General features: G+C 33.1%; 2 protein-coding genes and 1 long non-coding RNA gene across 5 annotated transcripts in view; 2 read left to right on the top strand and 1 right to left on the bottom strand.

Annotated features, from left to right (window-relative positions):
- Positions 1-426: 426 nt before the first annotated feature.
- Positions 427-6,463, top strand: LOC135846284 (catalase-like). Of its 2 annotated transcripts, none has more exons than XM_065365279.1 (11): positions 427-586; positions 707-795; positions 1,144-1,315; positions 1,772-1,913; positions 2,383-2,533; positions 2,642-2,818; positions 2,921-3,112; positions 5,380-5,532; positions 5,612-5,850; positions 6,006-6,138; positions 6,281-6,463. In XM_065365279.1, the coding sequence occupies exons 2-11, from the start codon at positions 724-726 to the stop codon at positions 6,362-6,364; spliced, it is 1,515 nt and encodes a 504-aa protein (XP_065221351.1). In that variant the 5' UTR covers positions 427-586; positions 707-723; the 3' UTR covers positions 6,365-6,463. The 2 variants fall into 2 exon arrangements, with proteins under 2 accessions (XP_065221351.1, XP_065221352.1); XM_065365280.1 differs by having other exon boundaries at positions 441-511.
- A 706-nt stretch (positions 6,464-7,169) lies between these two features.
- Positions 7,170-10,980, bottom strand: LOC135849478 (maltase A3-like). 2 transcript variants are annotated; one of them, XM_065369930.1, is made up of 11 exons: positions 10,829-10,980; positions 10,134-10,539; positions 9,880-10,062; positions 9,650-9,792; positions 9,448-9,567; positions 9,157-9,377; positions 8,930-9,080; positions 8,733-8,859; positions 8,450-8,654; positions 8,153-8,302; positions 7,170-8,080 (listed from the first exon to the last, which is right to left on the bottom strand). In XM_065369930.1, the coding sequence occupies exons 2-11, from the start codon at positions 10,516-10,518 to the stop codon at positions 7,999-8,001; spliced, it is 1,767 nt and encodes a 588-aa protein (XP_065226002.1). In that variant the 5' UTR covers positions 10,519-10,539; positions 10,829-10,980; the 3' UTR covers positions 7,170-7,998. The 2 variants fall into 2 exon arrangements, with proteins under 2 accessions (XP_065226002.1, XP_065226003.1); XM_065369931.1 differs by lacking the exon at positions 10,829-10,980 and adding an exon at positions 10,647-10,802.
- Positions 10,981-11,143: 163 nt separating this feature from the next.
- The window catches only part of LOC135849494 (uncharacterized), a 109,485-nt gene continuing 106,859 nt past the window's right edge, over positions 11,144-13,769 (top strand). Inside the window, exons 1-3 of the long non-coding RNA XR_010559551.1 lie at positions 11,144-11,359; positions 11,473-11,624; positions 12,574-12,641. This is a non-coding gene — a long non-coding RNA (uncharacterized LOC135849494). The remainder of the gene's footprint in view (positions 11,360-11,472; positions 11,625-12,573; positions 12,642-13,769) is intronic.

The following is a 13,769-nucleotide window of genomic DNA, read 5'->3' as shown; positions in this document are numbered from 1 at the left end:
GTTTATGAAATACTTTCACAAAAAAAAAAAATACTCAGATTACCTAGTTATTTTGATTTTTTTTTTTTTTTGGTAAAAATTTCTAGTTGGCAAAATTGCTCAACCATGGAACTTATGAACTTGAAAACTGCATGTAGAGTAATGAGCATATTTTCTTGACTGTCTGCAAGCAACCTTATTGACGTTATTACTAACATTTTTCATTTACCAATGCAATTTTCAAGAAGTAGGCGTTATTAGGTGCAAGTACCTCGAAAAAAAAAGTTTATTTTTTTTTTGTCTTGTTTTGTGATGTAGGTACAATATTTATTACAACGAATTCGTGATAATGCTCGACAATAAATACGACGATAAGCTTACTTTCAACATACTCGTATTTTTTAGGTTTTGATTGACGTGCTTGAGTAATTAAAGTTTTGATTCTCGATTCTATTTGTAAAAATAAGTCATATCAGGAACTTTCCTTTATTCTACGTGAACTCAAGACCTAACTTGCACTTAAGTATACCATGTAAAAAGTTATAAATAGTTTCTAGTAAATTTTAATTTCAACATTAGCAAATTCTTCTGTTATTCATATCCACAAGTAGGGTATTGTTTAAATGTTTATGTTTCTGTTTGCTTGTCTATTGTTTGTTAATAGCACTAGATTAAAATAATTTAGTCTACCTATCAATCTGAGTAAGTATTCTAAAATTTGTTTTAGTTAATGTCACAGTGACCATGACTTTCGAAAAGGTATTCTCTGCAACCTTCATTGCAGTTTTGGTAATTGGTAATAATGGAGCTTCTTACGTAAGTAAACTAAGTACCTACCTTACCTACATAAATATCGAATACATCAGATTACTTAAATTAGAGGTTCCCGAATATTAGAGCACTTTTTGAGCTCGGATAAGTCAGACTTATTTGGAAGATAATTGTTTCGATTTATTCCTTATTTTTGACGTTTCCAAGCTTGGTCGTTTTAAATTTTATGCCAGTTAAGCATCTCTGCCAGGGGCAAATGATCAATTTTTCTTATCTTTATCACTGAACAATTGTGGTGTACCTCCCAGGGAAAAATTATTTCATACGATTAGATCTGAACTGATGGAACGATGAAGAGGTTTTAGTAATAATGGTGCGTACTTTCCATAATAGGGAAGTGATGTATTGAAGACCAGTGCTGGAAAACCTATTGATAGCTTGACTGCGTCTTTAACAGCTGGTCGCCAAGGACCTGTTTTACTCCAAGATACACTCTTGATCGGTCAATTAGCTCAGTTCAATCGAGAACGTATTCCTGAAAGAGCTGTGCACGCTAAAGGTGGCGGTAAGTTGACAAATTGTGAGAATTTAGAAACTCGAATTGATGTACCTACATAACTACCTACCTACATATTTTATAAGCACCCACATGTTGTACAGTTTTTTTTGACAATTTTTGAATACCTAACCATGCTTAAAATATTATTCCATTCAAGTATAAAATTCAAAAATATTTTGGTCCAAGCCACCCTCAATATGTATATCTCAGCTGTTTTCTTGACGAGGATTGCCAGGGACTCCGAAATCTCCAATTAGAATGAACGAAAAAAAAGAAAAAAATTCAAATTTTTAGCTGATGAAGTTGATTATCTGATTTACTGATCGTAAAATAACATATTAAGACATCTTTATCTGAATCACAAAAATTTCAAAGCTGCAAAGTTTTCTACCCCAAGTACATATTTTTTTAAGATGAAAAATCAAATATGATTGATTACTAACGGTTTAAGTATTTTTGAAGGCGCTTTCGGATATTTTGAATGTACCCACGATGTCACAAAATACACAAAACTGATCCCTTTTTCCAATAAGAGTAAACGAACTGACGTAGCTGTGCGATTTTCCACGGTTATTGGAGAAAGCGGTTCTGCAGACACTGTCAGGTAAAGAATTCTCTTCAAGGTCGCGGTGTAGAGGGTGCCCAATAAGCACAGAATAAAGTTAGGTATAGCATCAAGCATGCTAAAATTGATTTTTGACACTCCCAAAGTGATTTTAAAATTTCTGAAGAAAATTAAAAAATCTCTGGAGGCTCCAGAAAGGGCGAATCGTTGACGCGTGGGAGTAAATTTGAAGAAATTATTCACATTTGGTTCGCAATTTGCTCGAACAAATTTATATTTCATAAAAAAAAAGTTTTAAAACATCTGTTCAAATTGTTTTTGAGTTTTTAGAATTTTTAAAAATTCGCCAAAAATTTAAAAATGAGCTTTGGCATTTGAAATTTTGTGTAGCGGGGGGGGGGTGGTTTAAAACACGTTCTATCGATTCAGATGGGTTTCGTTGAAATCTGTGAAGTTTGAGTTGCAAAATCAACTCTTTCTCGTTGCAATGTAACAATTATTTTTAAAGGGATGCTCGAGGATTTGCCGTAAAATTCTACACAGAGGATGGAATATGGGATTTAGTAGGATTCAGCACTCCAGTATTTTTCATCAGAGATCCTTTGCTATTTCCAAGTTTTATCCATTCCCAAAAAAGGAATCCAGTTACCCACTTAAGGGTAAGTTGTATTCACGATATAATGAATGTACTCCATTGTCACATTCAATAAATTGTGTACTTACCTACCTACCTACCTAAGATTGAATGGATACATTTAACCTTATAGGATGATAGTGGGTTCGATTTCGACTCATTAAGACCAGAAACAACGAACGCAAATATGTATCTGTTTTCGGATGTCGGTATACCGGATGGTTTCAGGCACATGGACGGATATGGAATCAATACATTTAAATTAGTTAACAAACAGGGTAGAGCGTACTGGTGTAAATTCCATTTTAAAGTAAGAAAAAAATAGCAACAAGTGACTATAGGCTTCGCTGTTTTTATCTACTCGTATTAATGGGCTTACCTACTTAACTTCTACATTTTTTTTCTCGTATAGACTAATCAAAAAGTGAAAAATTTATTCGCTGATGAAGCGGCTCAAACAGCATCACAGGATCCTGATTACAGTATTCGTGATTTATACAATGCCATTGACAAAGGCGATTATCCTTCTTGGACCATGTATATTCAAATTATGACTTACGAGCAAGCTGCGAAGTATGAATATGATCCGTTCGATGCAACTAAGGTAATTTTTTGATGAGGAACGGTGTTGTGAATATTTTCTATCTTTTCCAAATTCAGCAAAAACCTTCGCATTGAGTTGAAAGTCGTTCAGAAAACATTTTACAATTAGTTCCGGGGGATCCCTTGAAGGGGAAAAATGGGCTCTCAAAGAGGGGACATTTTCGAAAAAATCGTGTTTTTTTTCACGTATGTCACTACCCAACCTGTTTATTCGTGTTTTGAATTATTTTTTCAAAATATTTCCCATTAATCATGCCGAAAAATAGAAAGGTATAAGTTTAGAAACTGGAGAAATATTTTGAAACGGAGTGGTGCCAGTTTTTGGATCAATATTGCTAATTTCAAAAATAAAATAAAAATATCAAAAAATATACCTAATGACATTTTTTAGATTTTTTGAAATTTTCAATAATGACGATTTTTGGCCCAATTGTTAGAAGTCCCGAAGTGTCCATTTTTAGTAAAGTTGTCATAAAGAGGTTAGTTTTTGCAATGGTTGTCAAAAAGTGTCAATTTTTGAAGAAATTGCAAAAAGAGTCAATTTTTAGCAAAGAAGTGCCCATTTTTGGCATAATAATTGTTAAAAATTGTCCATTCTTGTCAATATTGTCATAGGGCTCAATTTTTGCAAAAGTTGTCAAAAAGGTGCCCATATTGGGGGAGGGTTATCAAAATGCGTCAATTTGTTGCGAAGTAGTCAAGATGTGACAATTGTTAAAATGTCTCAATGTGTCCTGGAGCCCTGGTTCTATTGTAAAATTGTCACAAGTGGACAATTTTGGAAAAGTGGTCAAACAGTGTCAATTTTTGAAAAAGTTGTCATTAAATGGCAATTTTTGACAAAGTTGTCGAAAAGTGTCAATATTTTAAAAAGTTGTTAAAAAGTGTCAATTAATCACTTTTTGAAAAAATTGTCAATAAATGTCAATTTGTGTCAAATTTTAGAAACGTTGTCAGCGAGTGCCAATTTGTGTCAACTTTTGAAAAAGTTGTCAAAAAGTGTCAATTTTCGAAAAAGTTGCCAAAAAGGGTCAATCTTTGAAAAATATGTCAAAAAGTGTCAATCTTTGAAAAAGTTGTCATTAAATGCCAATTTTTGGAAGAGTTGTCTGTAAGTGTCAATTTGTTGCAATTTTTGGAATCGTTGCCAAATAGTGTCAATCTTTGAAAAAGTTGCCAAAAAGTGTTAATCTTTAAAAAAGTTGTCAAAAAAGTCAATCTTTAAAAAAGTCGTCAAATTTCTGTCGACTGAATGCTCGTGTTAAATTGAATTTTCAAAAGTGTTGTCAAAAAGTGTCGATTTTTGAAAAAGGTGCCAAAAAGGGCCAATCTTTGAAAAAGATATCAAAAAGTGTCAATCTTTAAAAAAATTGTCAAAAAGTGTCAATCTTTAAAAAAGTTGTCAAAAAGTGTCAATTTTTGAAAAAGTTGCCAAAAAGGGCCAATCTTTGAAAAAGATATCAAAAAGTGTCAATCTCTTAAAAAATTGTCAAAAAGTGTCAATCTTTAAAAAAGTTGTCAAAAAGTGTCAATTTTTGAAAAAGTTGTCATTGTATGCCAATTTTTGGAAGAGTTGTTTATAAGTGTCAATTTGTGTAAAATTTTTGAAACGTTGTCAGTAAGTATCTAATTTGTGTCAATTTTTGGAATCGTTTCCAAGAAGTGTCAATCTTCGAAAAAGTTGCCAAAAGGTGTTGAATTTTTTAAAATGTTGTCAAAAAGTGTCAATTTTTGAAAAAGTTGGCATTAAATGCCAATTTTTGGAAAAGTTGTCAATAAGTGTCAATTTGTGTCAAATTTTGGAAACGTGGTCAAAAAGTGTTGATTTGTGTCCATTTTTGGAAAAGTTGTCAATGAGTGGAGTGACTTATCAATGCGAAAATATTGAGGAAGAATAAAATTTTCAAAACACGAATTTATAATTATCCAAAAATATGTGATTTGCAAATTTTCAATTGATCAGTGGAGCCCTAAATGGTCACAAAACAGGTTGGATAATGACCGCTAGGAGTCCTCTTTGAGAGCTTATTTTTCTCCACCAGAGGCACCTGAGTAACTTTCAACTCGAAATGAAGGTCTCTGCTGAATTTGGTCAAAATCTGCTGACTTTTTTTGAGCGATCCACGTAAAGAAATGTCTCAGCATGAATTAGTATTGCTGATAAGTTTGGAAAAACTCCTGCATTCGAAAAGTGCAATCGATGCATGAAAGCGCTAACAGTCATAATAATTATATAGGTACAAACTTCATTTTTTCTGTTTCAAGTAGATATGGCCAACCGAAGACTTCCCACTGATAGAGGTAGGGAAACTGGTTTTAAACAGAAACCCAATCAATTATTTCGCACAAGTTGAACAAATGGCATTTAACCCTAGTCACATGATACCTGGTGTACAGCCCAGTCCAGACAAATTGTTGCAAGTATGTTTAAATGTATTGCTGGGTGTGGATTGAGTCAACAGCAGTAATAAAATGCAAACTATCTACTTACTTTCCGTAGGGTCGTCTTTTTGCTTACGGCGATGCCCAACGTTACAGACTAGGAGCTAATCACTTACAATTACCTGTCAATTGTCCTTTCAATGTTCAAGTTACTAATTACCAAAGAGACGGAGCATCAGATTACGCCAATTACAGCCTACAAGGTGCACCGGATTATTTCCCTAATAGCTTTGGAGGACCACAGCCACTTCGAGGAGTGAATATTGCACCCTATGAGGTCTCAGGAAAGGTGTATAGGTAAAGAACATTACCTATTTCTTCTGATAATTTGAAATAATCTTTAAATCTCCAAAACAATGTTTTCTAATAATTAAAAGTTGCTATCACGAGACAAATTTCGCGTGAGATTTACTTTTATACATACCTACATACTTTTCATGTTCAACGCATAGATATGAATCTGGCGACGACGATGATAACTATAGCCAGGCCACAGTATTTTGGAATAATCTTAGCGAAGGGGAACGTATCAGATTGGTACAGAATATTGCTAGGGAATTGAAGCATGCTCATGTCTCTATTCAGGTGTGTACCTTAAACCTTGATTGAATGGAGTATTCTGAGTAGTGTACCTATACCTACCTACCATATGAAAAAGTAATCTTTCATCATAGAATTTCTCTTCCTGAAACTAAAATTTCGATATTTTTACTTATGTGTGTTCCAGAAAAAAATGGTGAAAATTTTTTCCAAAGTAAATACTAATTTTGGTTACAGATTAAAGATCGCTTTGACGATTGCAATAGTATGACTCGTAATAAAAACTGTATAATCGTGTAGGTATGGTTGTATGTAATTAAGTTACTTTAAGACTACATGAACGTCAATAAAACTTTTAATTATTTTCTTACCTACTTTTTCGAGATTTCAATATCTGAACGAATCACTAAAATATGGATGAAAAAAGCCTTCCGATTCACTTTACTGATCGAGTTCAAGAAAATTATCGCCAATTATTATTCCCTCAATATCGGATAGAAATTCATATTTTTTCAAAAAAATTAAGTACTTAAGTAAAATACCTGAACGTTTTTTTAGTGTTTTTTATGCGGATCAAAACCGTTTTAATTTTTGAACAATTTCTTGTTTTAAACCCAGCATTGATTTTGGAAAATTAATGCAAACCAGCTCTGCCTTGGTTGAAAAGCATTGCAACTTAGCATGAAGTTTTTATTGCTTACTCTTCATTTGTCTTACAAAGTACCAAACCATTAAGAGATATAATAATTGCTGTAGGTAAATGATAAAATACCTATAAATTCATAGAAAGTAGCAAGTACGTCATGCATTCCTATTGGACGAGATAAGAATGCGAACGTGAAAATAATTTCCACGATGATGTCGCCGAATTTCTTTTATTAAAATTTTCCACCAGCCAAAATTTCGTACTTATTGCAGCTACTTTGTTCAAAATTCATAAACTTCAGGAATAAGATAATATTTTGACATGTTATTTTTTTTCGTCGAGAAATTGCGCAATGTTACGAATCAGAGGAAGGGGGTCTTGTACTTAAATTGATAATTCGTACCGAAAAATAAAAATACACGAGCAGAAATCACAATTAAATACTTTAATATCTAAATTTCACAATAAATAGAATGCCTTAAAGGTAATGAAAACACATTCACATACGTATGATGTTGTAATTATGTAGGTAATCTGATCTGCGGACTACTTCAACAGATACTTATCGACGACAAAACCTGATAATTGGCGAGTTTTTAAAACTCAGAACAATAAAACGAGGACACAACAAAAATAAATAACCACATAATTTAGGTAGTAATAGGGTATACTTAAGACTAAATACAAAAATTATAATAATTATCTCCATCTCGACTACAAATGAGATATCAATCAATATTCCTACTTTCTTGCACTCAAAAAAACATCGTAACTCAAGAGATTCACATCGAAAACAAAAAATTAAAAATAAAATGCGTAAATAAGAATAAATTAAATCGATGAAGTACAATATTAGACGTAAAAATAATAAATGAGTCCGGCCTCTTTTACGGATAATAATTAACATTGGTTTCCAAAACACCAAAAAAAAAATGTATACATAGAGATGAGGAGGGAAAAAGAAAAAAAGAAAATGAAAGTAAAAATAAAAAGCTTTTTTGAGTACAACATTTTGAGAGACAAAAAAAATGCTTTCACGTAAGTTGTCGTTAGAAAAAAAAAAGAAAAACTAATACATAATATTTATTGTCTTAGGAATAAATTATGTTAAGGACTCGCGATACTCGTTGACGTATTATAAACACGAGAGAAACAGAGAGTATTGCTATAGGAAGCTTTTTCTTTATAAATATTCAAGCCAACGAAGCACGCGACATTCAAGGATTCTCGGTCGACGATGTGACCGTAGGTCTTGATACTTAATTTTGTGATTTAGGAACAAAACTGAACACCGCCGCTGCTTTCGGTGGCAATTCGACGTTGGAACTGAAAATCCGGCTCCTTTGAAAATGAAATTTTAATTAGAAATTTGATACGGTGAAGATTATTTCGTAAAAAATATGATTTACGTACTTGTTTGGGTATTGATTTCCAAAAACGCGACCACTTTTTATAACGACGATCAAATCATCAGGAACTGTTGTAAATTGATCGAAATTGACGACTGCTGACTCATTACCCAAATTCCAAGCAACCAGGTATCCAGGATTACCAGATTTTATTCTGAAAAAAATACATAAATAAATTATTCAAAAAAGAATCAGAACAATTAAACAATTTTTTTCTGTTTTTTATTGAGGTCAATTGGCCATGATTCAAGTTGAAAAACGATCCACTCTAACGAATATCATATTACCAGTTATCATTTACCTGGTAAATGCGAATACTGTGCTGCTCGAGTTGTTTGTATTCTTGAGAACGGTGCTTTCGAAAGTACCATAAGTTATAGACGGTTTTTCTCGTAGCTTAATTAATTCTTTGACTATATTAAGATGGCTCTCAGGATTAGCTGATTGATTAGCCTGAACTTGCTGCCATAATTCTTGGTTTATTGTATTATTATTCGGATGGAATACTGTAAAAAAAAAAAAAGAATTAAAGGTTAATTTTTCAGCATAAGACTAGAGAAGAAATTTCAAAATCGAAAAATCACCATTATCGTAGCCAAATTCTTGACCCAATTTCAAAACAGGAGTTCCTGGTAACAAAAAGCTAACTATTCTCAATCCATCGATAGCTTCTTCGGGGAAACACTGTTTTACATCTTTCGTACAATTCCACTGAAAAATAAATTATCAGATAAGTAAAAAATTCACGTAATCTTAGTTAAACCGAGGAATTTTCAAATACCTCCCAAGCTGGTTGATCAACGCTGCTTTTCCATCTGGTAATATCATCGTTTAATTGAGTAGCATTGAAATTAGGTGGCAAGAAAATCGGCCTGAAGACGAAATTAGCGATTTCTCTGTCATCGCGAACACCTCCACTAACACCTAAAATACTGAAAACAACGATCACGAATCAGTAAACTTGTCGAAGACTGCATTCTCTGCATTGGTGGACTAAATTTTACCTACCCCGATTGATTTTTAATAATCGAACTCCAGTTTTTCAGAAGTTCAGTCGTTTCTGGTCTTTCAAAAGTATTGGAGTGGTAATAATAACCATATTGATCAGCAGTAAAGCTGGTATTTCGAGCCACCTTTTCGTCCTCGAAATTAGCATCTTCGAGTAAATACTCCGTTCGGTCTAAGAAAAATCCTTTTACTCCAAGATTCAGCCAAGTTAGGAAAGTGTCCTGTCGTGAATCATGAAAATAAATTATAATGTGTCATAAAATCTCATAAGGGAGAAAAAAATAAACTCACGTTGAATAATTGTAATGTACGCGAGTTTCTGAAATTGAATTCGGGTTCGTTAGCGAGGAACTGGTGGAGAAAATATCGATTATTTTCTTTGCTCCATGCTGATCCACCGTATACACTTTTCTGGAAATTTAATAAAATATTACTGCATGTAAATTGATGAAGACTTTGAATGATGAAAAAACAAAAATACTGAAGTAATTACCCAATTGCTGGTATTTTGTTCTTTATTTTTAGGGTACCAGACGTAAACATCCTCGAAGTCTGTTTCGTTGGAAGTTGCTCTGATGAACAGAACGTGATTTTTACTAGATGAATTCGGTATGAACTCGATGATAACGTTGATATCTGTAAATACGATAAAATGAACAGTAGCAATGACCAATTCTATTCACAGGATTTTCATTTAAAAATACAAAAAACAAAAAATAATACCTTTTTCTTTAGCGTAGTCGATAATTTTGGTTTTAAAATCATCCAAACTCTTCAAAACAGGCATAACATCGGTAAAATTGGTTACATCTAAAGGTGTACTAAGATCTGCATTAAGAACGTATTTAAGTACTAAGGTTTCAACTCCAAGTTCTTTCAGATGATCGATATGTCTTCTTAACGAATCTGCGAACACAAACAACCATTACTACTTTCGATCCCATAAGGTCCGAGTTTGAAAATAATTCATTCCTTACCAATAACTAAACCGTCTTTTTGGGGTAACGTTAAGACTTCAGTTTTATACAGCGCACTGCGTTGCCACCAAAGTGGAGGATCGGCTTGTTTGCATTTAGGGGTAACTATTATAACAGCAATAGCTCCGAATAACATTATAAACCATATAATCCAGAACAGAATGAATAAAGTCCATCGTATTCGAATCCAAAACGGATCTTTGGAATATTTCAACAGTTCTTCTTTCGTCAATCCGGTGAACTTGGACTTGATGCATTCGACGTTGATAGGCGATACCCCATTTTTGGTTTCAGTATCTGGTATGAATTTTGCAGCTTCGGGAGGTTGCGATGTGCCTTTTTCTGAGAATAGTTTCTCTCCGTCTTCTTTATCGTCAGACATCATTTTACAGCAGTGATTTCAAATCTGTTGACAAAAAATATTGTGTAAGTAGATGATGAAAAATATTAGCTGATAACGTGATAAGGAAATGTAAACTGGATGAAAAAAAAGGCTATAAATTAACACCGTACGTTGGCTAATTGAACGAATTCTTTAACCAAGTCGAATATACTCTGTCACTCGTTTATCTACTAGTACAATACACTAATTATTCTTAATTTGAATTCTCTTGCACTTTTTCCATAAATTTTCCCAGTCACGAGCTCGAAATTGTTATCACAAGAGCAACCATAGATAAGCAACGAATACTTACGAAAATTCATGTAAAGATACGTGTTAAGCTGGCGTTAACTCATTAAACAATGATAATTATCGAATTATCTATCATTAATAGTTAACTAATTATCTGTGAAGTAAAATAATCAATTAAATACTCATAATTTTCTAAAAATTATTCAATTTTCGTGGGCTGGACATTGATCATTTAATTACAGTGAGGTAACGGTATCAACGTAAATTCTAGGTAAATACCAATGCTGCCAACCTTATTTTTGTGGCGGACTACGCTTACAAGTGTACCGGACTACCTCGTAACAAGTGTACTCGTAAAGTGTACGTATTACAAGATGGCGTCCGTTTGTTTAGTTTTTTCAAGTTTTTTCGTAGAATTATTTTATCGCGAGATGAATTTCGGATATTTTATGACAATTTCTTTGATTTAATTACGTTTAATGTGTTAATTAATGGATAATATCGAGTAAAATACGTCGTTGGTGTGTTATAGATGTTTAATCGTTCGGTTCAACGAAGGATTCCGAAGATTCTGTGATTGAAAGTTCCAGCGGTGAGTGTTGATTGTTCCTTCGATGTTTTCAATTGTTACGAACTTGAATCGTAATAAATCGTATCCATTTACTTTATTCGAGATGTATTTGAACTTGGAATGTTCTTTGTTAGTTTTACAGAGTCGAAGTTGAGCTGTATAGCTGCTCGAACGTTGAACAGAAAGTTGAGTCTGTAGGAGTAAGTCGTCGAAGAGTCGAAGACTATCATTCCGGCAAGTGTTTCGTTTCATCTTCCAGTCCCGAATCATCGTTATGATAATGAAAGTAAGCTATTAAGAAGTAATACATTCTTCTGATTATTCGTAATGATCGAGTTAGAATATATTTTTTAAGTAATATTGATATTTGGAAACCTTGTTACTTGATCAAGGCTTCGTAAGTCGTTCGTTCCGACGCTCTGTTAATTCCATCTTCGTTTCAACTTTCATCACTTTCGTCGTTTCAAAAAGGGTTTAAATGAATAATTATTCGGGGTAATACGTTTCGAGATCATTTCTACGCATTATTACGTCATATTCGGTGAAGAATTGGAGTTGGAGTAGCATTGAAATGATGACTAAGCGTTCGACAATGTAACGTTGGATAATATCACTAAGCATTCGGTAATTCTCATCGTCTTACGTGGTTTTGAAGATAGCTCGTGTTTCATTTTCACCAATTGAAGTGTTTCAATACCTATTTGATTTCAATAGTACACCTATTTTGGAATACCTTTACCTACTCGTCGATGTTTAATTTCCGAACATTTTTACGAAGCTAATCATCGAAATTTTCTCATCTTGGACTGGATAACTATCAACATGAGAGAAAACTTGCAAATTACTGAAATTCATCTAAATAAATCCAAAACATAGTCGCGGGCGAAGAAAAGTTAACATTTAGGAGTAGAAAATTTAGCATTTTTCAACGAAAAAGTTCCCGAAGCCGAATCTGCATAAAAAAGTTTACTTTACAGCTTGTCATATGAACTCTAAACTCGCACGATGGTAACAGATGTCGCGCATATCGTTATAATGTTCTATTGATGACTTTTAAATGACCAACAAATACAAACTTTCGTCGAAAACTTTTTACTTTTCGCTAACATGCCGAAAAATAATACTTTTTAATAGACAGTCCGATATAATGCGGTTATTGATGGTCTACCGAACACTTGTCTTAATTTTTCTTCATAAACTAACTAACTGTACGCCTATACGTGAATTTGTTACAGGTGATGTTTCCCTATCTCTCTGTCCTGAAGCCAGCATTGATTTGAATAATCTCACTTTCGCTGTATAAGTAAGTAAGTAGGTACCTATCTCTTTCATCAGCAACTAATACTATTTCAATGATACGTTCCCTTCGAATAGGATATCTTGTCATCAGCGTTATGTCCCTTCTTTTTTATGTACCTATGTATCTCATCGGTATACCCAGCTACATTTATGTTATAGTCTCGTTGGTAAAGGAAAAAAAAGTATTACTCGTTACATAAAAGTAGGTAGATAGGTACGCGATGTACGCAACTTGGATTTTATTGCGAGTAATGCTCTACTTAAATTTTGAAAAGTAATAGCGCATGTAAGTTAAGTACTAAACATAAACGGAAGCTCATAAGTTTTGAATAAAATTCTAGCATAAAAAAATCGTAAAATTTTATGAACGTTATGTATCGGCCGTATGGTGCCTGTACAAATACTAATATTGAGGTGTTGTTGCAGCGTTTTTATTTGCAGGTTTGTAAAAAAAAAAAAAGTCCCTCACCTGATAACGTATAGTACAACACAGAAGAAGCATAGAGTGTAGTTTTTATTCGCAGATGAAGACTTTGTATTTTAGTAATGGTTTCCAATAAAATTGTATGATTTTTATAGATTTGTAATAAAAACAAAAGGCTTATAGTACTTCTAACTAATATCACCTATATATCCGAAGATACTCCTCCTACTCTTGCGTATAGGTATGTCCCCAAAATACGTTTTATTAAACGATTTTCAAAACGTCTTTAAACCAACTTCCCATCTCGTATAGGTATCTCTATCTCTCAGCTCTTTTAGATAAAGTTAGACATATTTTTTTTTCCTATTCAACGATCGCATTTTTAAATGATTTTTTTTCTCGTCGGCAAATCGCTAATTAAAATGATACGGTGAGAATGGCTGGCGCGGCGCTAACATTAGATTTAATGAAAAAAAAGAGGCGAAAAAAATTGTCGCAGAGTCGAATCGACGATATTAATTTTTTACCAACCATTTTGCCCCTATCGAATCGTATTTTTTCTTCCCTTTTGTTGAACAAACTTTCAATCGAAAAGAATAAATTATTGAGTAAAATTATTAAAGTATAACGTGTAAGAGGCGATGAAATTACTTTATAAAAAATTTCGAATTAAAGTGAAAGCACCCGACATAATTAAAAAAAATACCC

Source organism: Planococcus citri, chromosome 5 (genome assembly GCF_950023065.1).
Source record: "Planococcus citri chromosome 5, ihPlaCitr1.1, whole genome shotgun sequence".
Taxonomy (NCBI): domain Eukaryota; kingdom Metazoa; phylum Arthropoda; class Insecta; order Hemiptera; family Pseudococcidae; genus Planococcus; species Planococcus citri.
The sequence above is the reverse complement of the archived record's forward strand: the minus strand, read 5'-3'. Positions and strand labels throughout refer to the sequence as shown.

What these genes read in the sequence shown, in the direction of transcription:
- LOC135849478 (XM_065369930.1), bottom strand. Translation starts at nt 10,518, where the DNA reads ATGATGTCTGACGATAAAGAAGACGGAGAGAAACTATTCTCAGAAAAA. An exon ending in GTACATTACAATTATTCAAC is followed by an intron (nt 9,378 to 9,447) that starts GTGAGTTTATTT and finishes GATTCACGACAG; the next exon opens with GACACTTTCCTAACTTGGCT. An exon ending in AGAATTTGGCTACGATAATG is followed by an intron (nt 8,655 to 8,732) that starts GTGATTTTTCGA and finishes TTTTTTTTACAG; the next exon opens with TATTCCATCCGAATAATAAT.
- LOC135846284 (XM_065365279.1), top strand. Translation starts at nt 724, where the DNA reads ATGACTTTCGAAAAGGTATTCTCTGCAACCTTCATTGCAGTTTTGGTA. An exon ending in GTAATAATGGAGCTTCTTAC is followed by an intron (nt 796 to 1,143) that starts GTAAGTAAACTA and finishes TTTCCATAATAG; the next exon opens with GGAAGTGATGTATTGAAGAC. An exon ending in GGTGTAAATTCCATTTTAAA is followed by an intron (nt 2,819 to 2,920) that starts GTAAGAAAAAAA and finishes TTTCTCGTATAG; the next exon opens with ACTAATCAAAAAGTGAAAAA.